General features: G+C 43.0%; 1 protein-coding gene across 1 annotated transcript in view; it reads right to left on the reverse strand.

The window, feature by feature from the left end:
- LOC119396889 (uncharacterized) overlaps positions 1-16129 on the reverse strand; it is a gene marked incomplete in the record, with an annotated part of 37653 nt that overhangs the window by 6893 nt on the left and 14631 nt on the right. The window contains 4 exon segments of the mRNA XM_037664249.2: positions 2715-2801; positions 4789-4817; positions 9569-9674; positions 12656-12726. Of these exon segments, the coding sequence (XP_037520177.1) occupies positions 2715-2801; positions 4789-4817; positions 9569-9674; positions 12656-12726 (293 nt within the window).

Consider the following 16129-nt stretch of genomic DNA (forward strand, 5'->3'; position numbering starts at 1 on the left):
CAGGGCATGAGCAAATGTCATTCTTTTTGGTTCAAAGGAAGTGGAAGCAACTTTGAATAGTATCAATATTTGACTTTCGGTAGAATTAGAGTGATAACCTGTAAAATATGTTATGTTTTAAAATTTGCTACACTTAGAGCATGTAAGCCAGCATAACAAGCTTTTAAACTTCAAAAATGATGAATCGATGTGAGGGTAATATGTTCATTTAACCTTGAAGTGAAGCTTTGTGGCAGTGTGGATTTTTCCTGAAAAGGTGTATTCACAGTATAGCACCCCTTCACTGCAGTGAAAGCACCTTTACAGTGGGGTTACATGCGGACTAATATACACCTATTCGTCCATTTCGAATACTTCAAAATTTCCAATAATTTAAATTCGAATCGAAGCGAATTCGAATAACGTCATATTAGTTCAAATATTCCAAGTGCTTGAATATTTGCACAAGCCTAAAGAAAACACATGGCTGAGCCTGGTCCTGCTGTATTTATTACACAGAGGAAAATGTTCTCGCAACTATGGTAAACAACTGACAATCCAAGTGCTTCTATACCACTCATGAGAAAAGCGTGCAGAAGTTCCTTGCATTGCAGCTTATTTGTATATATTCAGAGTTCTTCTAAAAGGCACACGAGATATTTGATTAGGGGTGTGCGAATATCAAATTTTTCGAATACGAATCGAATACGAATATCCACCTTCGAATATCGAATCGAATATCGAGTATCAAAGGAAAAATGCCTCCACCTGGCAACACAACATACACTGCTATCTCCAGAACACAATGTCCAAGCTAGCACGATGCACATCACAACACAAGCAAATATCACGGCACAATGAAAGTCATGACTACATGTTATCAGTTGCTCAACTTGATCAGGCAGCAGGCGCTCCCTTGTAACAGACACCCCCCCCCCCCCCTGCCACTGAAAAGGCACGCTCGCTTGGAACAGAAGTGGCTGGTATAGGGAGTTACATGGGGCAAAGCTTTGCCAGACTGGGGTATCTGAAGGTGCCTATAGTCCGCCACCAGTCACGTGTCACTGTCTTTGTTCAGAAGTGGTCCCGCATAGTGAACGAGTGGTAGTGCGGCACGTTACGGCCGCATTATATTGAAAATGTACGGTTACATGATCGCCAACAGCGCTGCACGTCGGAGATGCACCGATGCACCAGCAATAAACCATACGTATTGGGGCGCTCGTCGCAGACAGATATCGTGCCTCCGTGTACTTACGATGTTTATCGCTCCTCTCGGCAACGTTTTTAGCGATACGAACGCAACAGAAAGTGTGGAAGACGAGTTATTTTATGCATGATAATCGAATCGCATATTCGAATTTTTCGAATATTCGAAGTTATCGAATATTCGAAACTTTTCGAATACGTGATTTTCGAATCGAATACGAATATTTCGAATGTAATATCCGACGAATATTCGAAACTTTCGAATATTCGCACACCCCTATATTTGATACTTTAAGAACTACATACTGTACTTGAAATAATAATTGCATATTTTCAGTCAGCACACAAATATACGTAACCTCGGCAAGCTTTATCAAAATTGAGGAAGAATTTTTACAATAAATGTTTTAAAGCACATTCATTACGCATACTACACCAGGTACCAGGTTGAAGTTCAAAAGATCCAAACAGGGAATACAGTCAAAACTCTATATAACAAAATGCTACTTGCAGGCGACAACTTTGATAAATCGTGAGTCTCGTTAAATTGAGGTTCCTATGTTTCAGCAGTGCAAATAAAGATGGCAACACACCCAGCATATGGCACTTTGTAGACAACATAATTGGGAAAATAATCAATAAATTCCAGAAATATTAGTGCTATCAGGAGCTGCTTTTACCTTTTTCCTTTGTTGGCTTGAGCCACCAGCACTGACTGCACTAGTGCTGTCCTTCAATTTGAAAATTGTGGAGAGCGAGCTCGATGAAATCTTTCAGCAACGGCAATGAATATATGTATTTCAGCAACAACTGCCTTCTTTTCGTTGTTCATTACTTCAGTGATAATTTTGCCTATTATGTCAAGGCAGAGAGCTTTTCTCTTGCGAGGTGCACCACTCATCGTGAACAGGAAAACACAATCTATGCACTCAATCAAACCACCAACTGTGCTCGGCCAGCCAATTTATGCAAAACGAGATCGAGCCACCAAATGGTCATAGAAAAAAAATGCCCGGCAAAGCAAACGTATTTCCAGATTCCGACTGGCACTTTCCTTTTCCAACAGGCCAGTGACGTCATAGCGTGACACGTTCCGGAGCTTCCGAGGCACTCCGGCTGGCCCAAGAGGAGTGCATCCGCAGCGGGTTTCATACATACACAACACATGGCCAGTGGTACATTCTGCTTCATGAATTGCAGCCCGCTGGCAAAATTCATGCATTAAAGGGCACATGCAAAGCGCCGTTTGTCCCACCTAAAGTTTTCATTTGCATGTGCCTGTCAAGGAAGCTCCATGTAAATATATGCGATGCACGAGGACTTCGATAAATCGGGAGTGCAGTACAAAATGGCCTCATTAAATCGCAAAAAAAAGACATGCTTTTCAATGGGGCATAGATTGGGAAATGAAAAAAATTCGTCAAATCAAGAATTTCGTTATATTGAGGTTTGACTAATTCGAGGCACTGATGTGAACAAAAGACTAGCCCAAGCACAGATTTCCCACTGCTGCCACCAGGTGCTACCTTTTGTGTCCCAGCTTTCTGCTGTGGGCCTCCAGGCTTGTTGGTGCCAGCACCAGTGCCCCCCTTCAACTCGGCCAGTCGCTGGTGCTGCATGAGTGATACGAGAACACTGCTTTCAGTCACAAGCTGCACAATTCCCACAGAACAAAGTCAGTTGATTCAAAATAACCCGACCTTGAGCTTAGTTAGTATGTCGCTCTCAAAATGTAGGTGTTCATTCCAGAGCAAATAAACGAGACACTAAAGGCACAGGTGGAAATATGTGTACACACTACACGCCTGTGTAGTGCACACCATAAAAACATAATTATGACTATTTTTTCTTTTAACGTCACCAAGTGCTCAGTCAACTAATGGCGAATTCCACTGGTCGAGCCGGAGCAAGTTTTCTTGCTCCGCGTTCGAGAATCTGCGTTCCACTGGTCGATTCGGAGCAAGTTCGCGTTTTCCACTGGCAGATTCGGAGCAACCCACTCCGCGACGGAGCGTTCCGAGTTGCTCCGTCTTGCAGAGGTGGATTTCGCCGGAACTCCGGCAACGCGGTGACGTCATTTCCGGTACAGTCGGGCAACTCGGTTGTTTTCAGATGGTTTTCAGCGTGTTTAAGGCGGGGTGTGATCACCCTGTGCACTTGTTTACATTCTTAAAATGACGTTGTTTGGCTCTGCTGGGCGAGCTTCTGGTTTGCTTCTTGCTCTGAGCGATAGCTAGAGCACGAGTTCTGACAGTAGTAGCAGCAGCGATGACGACGAACCGTACGTGCTCTACGAAATGATGTTTAAAGAAATGTTCCCTGACCCACTGTGCGCACGCCCGAGATCATCGGCTACATCGAAGAAGAGATGTGCATGTGCTCGTCCTTGTTTGTCAGCGTAAGACAAGAAAATGGCACGCCTGCTTTACGCTACTGCGGGGCCGAAATGCGCGCTTTGCAGCGGCGAGTCGGCGACCCATGAAAACGCACAGAGCGGAAGCAGAAATAGTTCCCGGAGCCAATTTACGTGACGTATGCATAAACAACTTCCGGAGCGACCTCACGCGGAGCATTCACGTGTTCCACTGGCAGATTTGGCTTGGTACAATCCGAGTGCTCGCTCCAGGATTTCGGCGGCCGCTCCGGATCTCCCAGTGGAATTCGCCATTACACAGTGGCCTTTGATACAGCTTTACTTCTCTTGCTACTATGAGACAAGAAAAAAAAAACGTCGTTTTGGTTGTTGCCATTGAGGACGCGCAAAAAATACGCAAACATGCATTGCTGATGTCTCAAGGTGAAAAATTAGTGCGCCTTAGCTTAATGTTTAAGCTGCGTCTGAGAATGATGCGATAAAATAGGCGCAAGCATAACGGAGTATGCTGGCACTGTGCCATTTGGTTTCTGTGAACAGAAAGTGCAAAGGGTGCAACCAAGGCTGGTCCAACCGGCTTTAAATTATTTTCCCATTTTCCCAACAGCATTAATTATTAAATTATTTTCCCATTATTTTCCCAACAGCAACTGAGACAAAGCAGCACGAAAGAGAGGTCTAAGTGGCCACTGCAGCCTGTGAACACAGTGCAAAAAAAAAACTTATGTTGCAATGAGAGCTAGATCCATCCCCCTTGCAGAGATTCACTTGTGGCACGACGGAAATGTGGCACTGCGATCGCTCGGCCACCGTGAGAATCAAAGCTAGTAAGCATGGCCTTGTCTTATCCTTGTGCATACGGCTTTAGATGTCCTTGTGGCTCTATTTATTGCACATTACGTTTCAAATTTTCGAACAGCAGATATTTTCCCCAACACTGTCAGGGCAATCAGTTTATGCACATATACCTAATCACTGCACTCACAACAGGACAGTTTCTTTAATTTGCCAAGTCATGAAGTCACATGAAGAGGAAAAGACCAAGTTGAGACAAATCCATGCACTCTCCATCATTTTCATGCAACTATAGTACCATATTAGCATCTTCTGTAGACAGTGATGCCACAGTTCGATGTAATTTCTGTGGGAAACACAATGCTTGCACTGGGCGAGTGAGCAGGACATAGTTGCAGTACCATAACAAAGCTTCACAACTGACAACTTACCTGACTCCCGGCTGTGGAGGCTGCTGAACCTGAAAGTGCACAAAGAAAAAAATTCCGTCACCTACCATGCCAACGAGCCTTGGCACCTACAAGCAAGCATCAAGCTGGATTCCTTACTGTGTTCTGGGGCAAGTCGTTCACGAATTTTAAATATTTTTGGATTGTTGCGCTAAATAAAAACACTGGTGTCGAGAACCCTAAAAAAAGTGTTGTCGTGCCTGGGAATGCATCGAATATATTTTTAATATTGCTACCTTAAAAAAAAAACACTCTTGGTTTTGATATCCGGGGGCGGCCACTCAGTGACGTGTCATCACAGTATGGCGTCACGTGGAGACAGCAACTCGCGACTAGTAGCGGCAGATCTGTCATCTGTTTGTGATGCACATTATCAACGATGAGTTAGTAATTGTCGTCCAGTGACCCCAACAGTGATTTCTGTGATTTAGACTGCATGCAGGATGCAGAGTTTACAAACTCAGTGGAACTGTGTTGACTCGTTAGGATAATGTCAGTGACGAAAACTTTAAAATCAAAGTAAAATGTTTTCTGCATGTTTTCTGACTCCGGCGTGTGGAGAGTGTTAACGCTGCATACCAAGGAAACGAAAAATGTCCCTTTTGCGATGTCTCAAAATCATGTCAGTACTCCTTTAAGGGGTGCCTCTGCTCTATAAGACCTTTTTTTAATTCTTGATCAAGTTTGGTAAACTTGCTAAGATTATTCGTACTTAGCCAATTTCAAATATGGAATTATTTTACTACTACAACACGTAGGTTTTAAAATAATGAGCATTTCATGTGCCTTTTTGGGACTAAGATTTTTCCTAAAGTGTAAGAGCTACAAAGTAAATCAGCATTTCACAATAATCTGGAATGAGAACCATACACAATAAAACAAGAATGGATGTTCTAAACTTGTTTGAACAAAACTTTTGGTATTAAAACATTCGAAAGTGAATCAATGTGAAGCTGAGATTTCACTCAATGTTCAACATGTTAACACCTTAAGGTGCAGGTGTGAAAGAATTTTAGAAAATTTCTAGGCTTGTGCAAATATTCGAGCATCTTGAATATTCGAACGAATATTACAGTATTCGAATTCGCTTCGATCCGAATTTAAATTATTGGAAATTTCGAAGTATTCGAAATGAACGACTAGGTGTATATTAGTCTGCATGTAACCTCCTGTAAAGGTGGTTTCACTGCAGTAGAGGGCTGCTATACCGCGAACACACCTTTCCAGGAAAAATCCGCACCGCAGCGAAGCTCAACGTGGGTCTTGAAAAAAAAATTTTATTGGGTCAACTGATTGAAATTTAATACACTTATCAGTTTTTTCTGTAGATTCCGAATCTTCAAGTAGATTTTTATTACCTGCATTAGAGCAAAAGATATGCAATTTCTGAGAGCATATTTCTTACGGTACTTTTTGGCAACTTTGCTTTGTCAAACACAAAAACAAAATATGTGGCAAGACTGCCAAAGAGCTCGTCTAGCCGATGATGCTAATTTGATTGTTTTCATCGAACTTCGAATGCAAAATAAACGGATTCAAATATGAAAAATGTTTGCTTCATACACTTTATGATTATTGAGAATTATCATTTGGTAAACAGCACTATAAGAAAATAAATAGCATCATCGGCTAGACCAGCCTTCTGCCAATCTTGCCGCATACTTTGCTTTTGCGTTTGACAAAAAGAAGTTGCCAAAAATCCCCGTAAGAATTGTGTCAGAAAACGTTGGATAACTAGCATATCTTTTGTTCTAATGCAGCTATTAAAAATCTACTCAGAGATTTGGAATCTGCAGAAGAAACTGTAAGTGTATAAATTTCATTCCGTTCACCCAACTTATTTATTAAAAACACACTTTTCAAGACCCACGTCCCCCCTTAAGAGGGGACACTGCTCTTGAAATTTTCTTATTTTTTGATCGATTTTGATGAAACTTGGTGAGTCTATGTATATTTGTGTGCCGATTTCAAATATGCAATTAGTTTTTCTAGTATAATGAGTAGTTTTTAAAATACAAGATATTCCATGTGCCTTTTGGGGAGCCAGATTCTTTCTAAACTGAGAGAGTTACAAACCAAATCAGCATAATCACAATAATCTGGAATCAGAACTGTGTGCAGTGCAACAAAAATTGATGTTGTAAACCCATTTGAACAAATGGTATGTTAAACATTTACGAGTGTGTCAATTTCAAGCTGGGATTTCACTGGTGAATGTTCAACATACTGTAACTTTTGTTCTAATGGGTTTGAACATTCATTTTTGTGTAGACATTTGCACCATGCCTTGTTTCAATTTAAAAAAAAAATATCGTGCAGGTTAGTTGGGTCATGACAAATATGCTCATTTTTCTTTATATGTGATATATACTATTCAAATTTGATTCGAAATTATTCGACCAAATCACTATTCGCTTCGAATTCTCTTCGAGCCTAAAATATGCTATTCGCACAAGCCTAAAAATTTCAAATATCAAATGTAATAGTGCCCTATGAAAATCTGACCTCAAATTGTATACTATACTCGGCGACAACTTTCCTTGGCAGGACTGTGGAAGCCACAGAACCGAAACGCATGCCTGCTTCTGCGCCAAAAAATCGTGTACTTAAGTTTACTGACAATTTTCTCATTTGCCTTGCTGAAAGAACTGCTGCTTTATTAGGGACTTTTAGCTTGTACGTATACTTCTTTACGTTACTGTGTTACCGGACACCGGATGGAATCTGCGCATGCGCGAACCTTCACGGAATGTAAACTACTCGCCAGATAGGCTTTGAGTTTACAGCCCTATCTCACAAATCCACCTTCGTTCGTGGCAACTCGCGATATCCAGCCGCCGAGTCAAAATAAGCCGAATTCGTGCAAGCACCACGTGCAAGCACCACTTACAATCACCTTGTTTCAGCCGGATTACCGAGGCTAGAGCGACCTAGAATACCGAATCCGTAAACATGAGAGGCCTAAAGCCCCGGACCGGCTGGATAGGTGGCGCCATCTAGTGGGACGAAGGTTATTGCAGAAACATTGAGCATTCTACTTCCAATGTAAATGCCTTGCAGCAGCATAATTACGAATGAGTTGCCTTTTTAATCATTTTTCCCCTCAAAAACAGTAAGCGGAAACAAACGTCTCCATGACTGTGGTTGCACGAAGCGTCACAAGATGTCCACACCATCGTCCGGTAAGCCGGTATTGCTACACCCCTTTGCGTATACCGGGATACTGCACATAATAAGAACCTCTCATGATTTTGCCTCAGCGGTAATTCAATATTATCTAAATTAAATGTAGTTTAAATGCACTTATCACCATTTAGTGGTTTGCGCAAACGCTAGAGGTATACGTTACGTACGGAGAGTTAAAACTTTTCTAAAACATGCGTTCCGGTAACACGGTATACGCAATCCGGTATTCCGGTAACACGGTAACGTTAAAGAGTATACGTACAAGCTAAAAGTCCCTATTATGAGACTCAAACAGTTGCGGGAAGTCGTAGGTAAAGTACAGTTAGTGTTCCCTTTGCAAGAATGCCTTCCTTTTCTTTCCATTTCATAGACAGCATCACCTTGTCAGCATGCCCGTTTTCCAAAGTAAACATGGCATCCATGATGTAGTGGGTCAGTGTGCCGCCGCAAATGCGCTGTTTAGGTCTCCAAGAAAAATATAGTACTCGTAATTTGACACTAAAATGTACACTGAACAATCAAAATGTTTCTCCTATTCACATTTCTTGTGTATATATTTTTCTAAGCGCATTGACAATGCGAGTGAGCAAAACCGAAATCCGCCGCAAGCTGCCATACTACTTGCGGAGCAACACGAATGTGCGGAGGCCCCGACTCTGTAGCCTTCGCTCCACTGTCAAAATAAGTTGTTGCCGAGTGTAGCCGCCATTTGTGAGCGAACATTTTTTACACTTCGTGAATGCTTCAACAGAATGCTCCAATATGCGAACTGCACCCAAATAAACACATTGCAGCAAAAGTGCTGCTAACTGCACTATCGCGATAAAAAGAAATGCGAACAGTGCGGTGCCTTTAGGCTTCGCTGTTCACATTTGTTTTCATTGCGCTCTAACTTTGGTGGTAATAAAGACACTAGATACGTCACTGATTGTATCATGGATGACTCTAGTGAGTTATTGCCAGCCAGATTACAAGCACTTGAAATGCAATGCGAACAGTGTAGTACGTAGGTGCTGCACTGTTCACATTTTTTTTTTTTTTATCGCAGCAGTACCTACTCCACTCAGAAAAAAAAGAAGATAAATCGCAAGCATGCACTTTTCTCATACAACCATATGATAATGTTCGAGGAAAAAAAGGAGTTGTCAAACAAACAGGGAAACTGTCTGCTCAAAGAATGCGCCAAGAACAGCCTCATTTCCTAGGGTAAAATAAAGCCCTTTCACTTTTGCTCTTTGATGAATGTTTACCAGAATGCCAAGTTTAGGCAGGAATCACAATGAACTGTTTGCACTACTTATATACAGGAAGACACATTCAGTTGAAGTAATATTCTGCTTTGTTTAGAGCGCTCTGAAATTTATCACTTAGTACTTGTACTACACGCGCTCACAAAGATACAACACGAAGTGCTGCGCCACACAACCATGCGTTGTACACATCATACTGAGCACAACAGCACTTATGGCTTGGTAGCTTTACCGATGTCTTCAAGGCAATATCATCACTACCACTTGCAAACAGAAACACAAGAAAAAAGAAAAACGAAAGAAAAAAAACAAAAAACGAACAGAACCTTCTGATGGCTTTGGCACTGGCTCTTGCTTTATTTTCTTGACAGGTCCAGTAGTAGGTCCACCAGCTGGAGGGGCTGGTCTCTTCACTCCTTTTGCAGTAGGCCCCTAAGGCACACATTCATGTAAGAAACTCAAACAGAAAATCGAGATTGTTAAAACAGTATGGAATACCCTACCCCTTGTTTTAAAGACAAAAGTACTATTCCTGTGATGAAAGTACCACTATTACATGTGCAAAGCGAGTTGATATTGTAATTGCTATGGCTAGGGTTGATTTACAAGCAAATTTTATGAGCTGGCCGAAAGCCAAAAGGGGCGAGTATTTTCAAAATCGTTAAGGTGACTGCAAGATGGAATCAAGCTCGGTTGCCCCAGTGAAGGTCAAGGCATAAAACTGCCAAGGAAGAGTCCACACTGGCCATCGGCATGAATGGTGTTGGTGGTGATGTTGGCTGTAGCAGAGTTCTTCAATAATGTTAGTCGTGAAATTTAAACTCCATCTTGAAATCCAGACATGCCCATCGAAAAATGTGTGGAGGTTAGCAAACTGACGCGCCACCTGGGATCAACAATAGAAAACACACCATATCGCCACGATAGCGCAAGTTGCTGCGACGAGAATAAGGAATACTTTCAAGAAAGGTCAGATAGTTCTATGGCTGCAGCATCATCGGCAAAACACAAGCTACAAACGAAAACACACTGCTCGCTTCATTAAAGCGGCATTGCTTGCACACTTGCGCAACGAACCACACAAACATGCCATTTGTTAGCTTGTTTTTCCATGTACAGGTAGTGCTACAATCAACAGACCTCCGTGATTTAGGCCAATGGAGTGTCCAGAGTTTGATACATGGAGCCTACGGGGAGTTTCACAACTTGCATGATTGAAGAACTCTGGGCTGTCGGTGGATCTACCCTTGACGCTTCTGCTGGCAAGTGCTTCATCCTAGCACCACTGAATTGCCAAGTATGGTTGCATACCATAAGAGGTCAAACAAACACAACCAGGAACAAAGTGGCCAAGATGGAACACGGACTAGCAGCAGCAACAGACCGTCTTCCATTGAAGCTACCCTCCTGCTGCACCCCTCAGCCACAAAACTGCCAACCAAAAAAGTAATGTTCACGCTGAAGTTTGGCATCAATGAGGAACTTCAGTTCCTCAATGCACAAGGATGAAATGTTTTGGACCCCAAACGCAAGCAAGCATAAAATTTTCCCGACGAGCTCATTTCGCCCCACTAAATAGTTCATAGACCTGATAACCTCCGTATAAAATGGTACCACATGATCATGTGGGATCAGAACATGCCCCTTCTGAACCCACACATGATTATACAGTACTGCAGAATATGGGGCATGTGGCCCTGTTGTAAGGATGGCAGTAGGATGTTCGCATCGGCAAATCAGTTCTGCGGAAGTCCGCAAAGTGAACCAGGACCAGGACGATGCTTTCGTCAAGTGGAATATTTTTTCTTCTGAGAAACTCGTATATATTTCCTTTGTAGCTCCACGCTGTGGATGTGTAAATGAAAATTTTTGTCTATCCCTTCAATCCTGTGAAACGAGTGAATGGCGTTTCACTAGGATGAGTTTTGCCCATGAATATTTTGAGAAGTTCAGCTTTTTCCAAAGTCTTCCAAGTTGTTAGTTGTGGTGGCACTCCGGAGTTTTGCAAACATGCTGCAAAGCATGCTTAATTATGTTGTTCCTTGCATCTTTGTGAGCATTTGCTGGGCTGCATAATGCAACATTTGTGTTGCTTTGTCCAGCTGCCATTTGACAAACGCTGCAGAAGTATTGTGAGTGGGCAATGTATTCACCTTCCCAGCCTATACATCATCCCCTTCACGCTCATCCTCTTATTTCCAAATTGGGCCCTGCTGCAGTGCATTTACAAGGCTGACAATGCTACAATGACACTTGCCCTCTACACACATCTAAAGCTGTTACGCTACTACAATTACTGCCATAATAGCATCAATGCTGCACTGGCAACAATACATGAAGTGACATCCGTCAAGCTTCCACAATCAGGAATTCACGAGTGACTGAGCCAAGGCTCAGTCACTCGTGAATCTTGCTAACACTAATATGGCTATCCCACAGTTCTCTAAGCTATGATTTATTAACAATAAGAGCACTGCTCATCTATTACCTAGAACTTATAAATACAGCAAAATTGTGCATTTCGGGCCTGCAACTGTGCGGAAGTAATGCCATGATGAAATACCTCTGCAGCTGCTTAAAATTGCTATCTTTAGCTTTCTTTTGACCATTTACATTACCTACCTACGGTTTTCCTGTACTTACTGGCCCTCCTGCACATTGTGCATGACTATAGAATTTTTCTACAGCAACATACATCTGCTCATTTGGATGCGAAACTTGTTACAAGAGCTGCTTAAACTCCCACTCACTTACTATAAAATTCTCTGCTGTCAATTAAAAAACTGCAAGTGATCAAGGATTCAGTGCAAGAGTTGAGGATAGACAGCATCCATATAAATTTACACTAGCATAATGCGCGAACTTGCTCTTAAGTGTAATTTAATGCGGCAGCTGTGTGGCACACTCACGGTACATTCGACTTGCCACACTCTGACCTAATTTGAAGTGTTGCAGAGCCCTTGTGAGACTGGAACCTAAAGAGGCCTGCCCAAAACAAACACTCCTCACAGAGCAATCAGGGGGGGCTGCATGACCAAAATTCAATTCGATCTCAGTCACACTCCCAGATTAGTGGTGGGAATACCTCCAAGTGCAGGTGCATAGCCCTCCGAAAGAACCAGGCCAGTGTGCTCCATGTGCTTTGACCAGCTCAATGTAAAGCACACCACCCCAGCACTTGAAAAGCAACCAGTCGAATGTACCATGAGTGTGAAATGTAGGCGTTACACCACAATGTCTACATAGCACAAGAGAAATAAGTGGTGAACCTAAACAGCTAGTTGCAGTCAGGAGCTTGCAACAAGCTTCTCCCATTTTCAGGAAGAACTTTCTACACACCCCTGGCTCTGGAAGCGATGGCTCCCTCAGATGCGGATGCCAGAGTTTTTATATCAGTATCGCCATTTATTTACCTGGACAGCAATGCCAGGCTTTGGAGCTGGAGCTGCTGGTTTCACGGCGGGGCCGGTTGGTGGCTTGCCATCTGTGAGCCAGATGGCACACTGCACTTACTCTCCCAGTCAAGGGGACGTGGGTCACAACATACGAGCAACAGGAGTTAGCATGTGAAAGCATTGTTTCAGCTTGCACACTCACTGCACTCTGTACATGTGACCCACACACATTCTCACAAAAGTGCAGCAGCAGCAGCAGCCGTCTCAGAGAGACAGCCACATTGACTGCAGGCGTCGAAGAAGCAAGTACTGTCTTCTGCAGGAAGCTGGGTAAAATTTCTCAGTTATGCATGGTTCAGTTAGGAGTTACAGAAGCGGTAATTTACGCAAAAGTGCTTAAGATAAAGCTACTGGATGCGGCCGCAAGAGCGCTGTGGTCAAGTCCCATTCATGTATTGAATACCAAACTGCTTCCGTGTCAACTGCGACAGTTTGCAAGCCGCAGTGATTAATGTATGCAGCAAAGAAGGCAAACTCACAGTCACAATTACTTAGCAGCAGTTTGATATTACTGTCAAAACAGGTAGAAGATACAGGACGTGTTGTCCAGATTTTCTAGTGTAATTGCAGAGACATCCTGCAAGCTCTCTTTGCTCAGTACCGAAAAAAGTGTTAGCCACAACAGTACTGAGAGAGCTAAGGGATTGCTATATACTGGAGATTCCAGAGTGTAATTTAATTACACTGTTTCTGTTGGGCAGTAACAAACTGCCGCACCTAACACTGAGCCTAACTGTACTGACAGTGCAAAAACATTCACAGTGGACAAAGCTGCACGGGAACATGGAGTCAAGGTGTGTCTTCACTTGTGGAATCACAGTGAAGAGCGCGCATCTGTTTCCAATGGCACGCGCAAAGCGATTGTGGTAACCTAGGCAATCAACCGAAAGCAACTTGCAAAGCAGCTGTTTCAGCTGTGCCCGGGCAACCAAGCTTATACACTTGGCTGCAATGAAACCTATGCGTCCCACATCACACATGTAGGAATCACATTTTCTCACATTATGTAAAGGGACAGTTTCACAATTGCTGTTTAGTAACTTTGCGCAATTATTGCCAAGGGCATGTTGTGTATTGCCAATGGCTTCACGCAGAATGATGTGGCATTTCCCCATGCATCGACGAAAAATCACGATGTTTTTAGAGTCTGCTGTGAGGCGAGTGAGCAGCTCAAGAGCTCAAATACTTGTGACCTTTAGCAGCGTTGCCTCACAATGTGAGCACTGCACTTGTCTCATTTAGGCATCAGTTTTCTGGTGGTAGAAACAGCTTAAAACATTTCGTCCGCGTCTCGGTAAAACATTGCACGTGGAAGCAGCTCAAATGCAGCAGGCCTCTGATATTTAAAGCTCCACTGCAACCTGAAAGAGCTTCAAAACATTTAAAATGAACGTTTTTCCACGTATGAATTGAAGAAAAGCCAGAAAAAAAATGTGCACCTCCAGTCATCTTTACTTACGTAAAAACCGGAGTATAGGTCGAATTCTTTTTCAAAAAACAGCCCTAAAAAGTCAACCCCCGTCTTATATACCGGTCACTGGCAGAAAAACTTCGCAAGCCTGGCCACTATGGGCAACTGAAGTCAACCGCCTCCATCGCCATCGCAACCATTGGCATCGCTTTGTTTACCTTCATTCTTGTGCCATGGGCGATCTCATTTTGCGTTTTTGTTGTTGTCTTGTGAATCTATTTGGGCTCCGAGGTGCTTTTTTTCTTTTTCTTGACCAGTGGCCGACTACAGTTCACCGTAGCGTTCAAGAAAATGCTACGGTGAACTGTGCACCATTTAAAATCGCGTTCATTACACGGTAAAGGCACGTGCCTTCTGATACTTTGGCTATTCCATGCACTTTTTCTTTCTTTTTTTCGATTTTCACTATTTAGATGTGGGGGGGTTCGACCTATATTTATTCCGGTCCGGCCTATATTCTGGTTTTTATGGTATTTACTATAAGTACAAAACTGTTAGTTCTAAAACGGGTTCCAATGCCTTCAGTACACTTCTAGTACTCAATGCCAGAATGCAGGAACACTCAGCTTGCTGAATCTAGAGATGAACTTAAACACTGGAAAGCACAGACATGCATTAAAATATTGTTCTTTAATAAGAACTTGAGGCAAGATACATTTAAGCTAGGGTGATGTTGCTCTCATAGAGCTAACATTAGCCGAGCCGAATGTGTAAACATTACCATGTACAGTACTCGCGTATTCAAACATAACATCAAATTTTTTGGTATAACGACTGGTATGCGCAATTGCTCGATATCACCACGGTATGTCGCGACAAATCTGGTCTCTAAAAATAGTGCTGGCTCTGATCTACGCGTATGATCAAAATTACGCCAATATGGCCCGAACTGAAGACGGTGGAAACGAAAGTACGTGTTACCTAGCCCTAAATCGTCCTGTTTCAATCTGCGAGTACTGTACAGTGGAATCTCATTGACACGACTTTCACGTGAACTGGAAAATAAAATGTAAAGTGGGCACTTGGTGACCAATTCAAAAAGCATTGTGTGGTGAACAACATTATGTGTAGAAGCATCCCTCGACCCACACGAACAACGGCAAATCCCCTTTTACTCAGCAATGTTAAAGGAGTCCTGACACAAAAATTTTCGCCCCGCGTTTTTTTGCTGCAATGTGTTGCTGGGGGCCTGATGGTCATAACACGGCACATCGTTTGCTGCAGCGCGCGACGGATAATTAATTACAAGCTCCTCATTACCGACACAGCCTCAGTTTCGGTTTGACAGAGCTCCAAAAACGACAAGCCGCCGGGTGCAACTATCACCACCTAGCGAGTGAAACGCTCGGTCACGTGAGCACACAGAACAGTGACGCATTTCCGCGTGGTCTGTCGTCGTCGGGCTCATCGTCGTCTGATGGCGACGATTTTCTTGCGGCGGGGATGGAAGAAATTTTCGACGTGGCGAATCATTTCAGGTTTGACCCGCTAGCGAGGAGCGATTCGTCGGGAAGCGCGTCAAAACAGAAATGGCGGCTACGACGTCATCATAACTTGTACCGGCTGCAATGGTTACGTAGGGGAAGTAGGGGGGTCACCTCGGGTCACCTCCGAGGGTGTCAATGCACTAGGTGCGGCCTATAATGCTGGATCGCGCTCACGAACTTCAAAATTCATATAAAATACCTTTCAAGCTTTATTCGCTGTCGATATTTTGCAGATGGTACACGCACGTACACGGGAATCGATCCAGCAGGTTATCTCGGCCGCGAAATTTTGTGTCAGTGCCCCTTTAAAATAGATCAGTGGTGATTTCTTCACGCTGCTGCTACACAATCTTAACAGCTTCAAACATGTAACATGTTGATTGTGGGTCATTGGAATGTTATTTAAGCAAAAACACTGAAATATGAAGCTACTAGCTTTAGAAATATACCAGCAAAAGCCCACTTTTGCTGTTG

This window comes from Rhipicephalus sanguineus, chromosome 6 (genome assembly GCF_013339695.2).
Source record: "Rhipicephalus sanguineus isolate Rsan-2018 chromosome 6, BIME_Rsan_1.4, whole genome shotgun sequence".
NCBI lineage: Eukaryota > Metazoa > Arthropoda > Arachnida > Ixodida > Ixodidae > Rhipicephalus > Rhipicephalus sanguineus.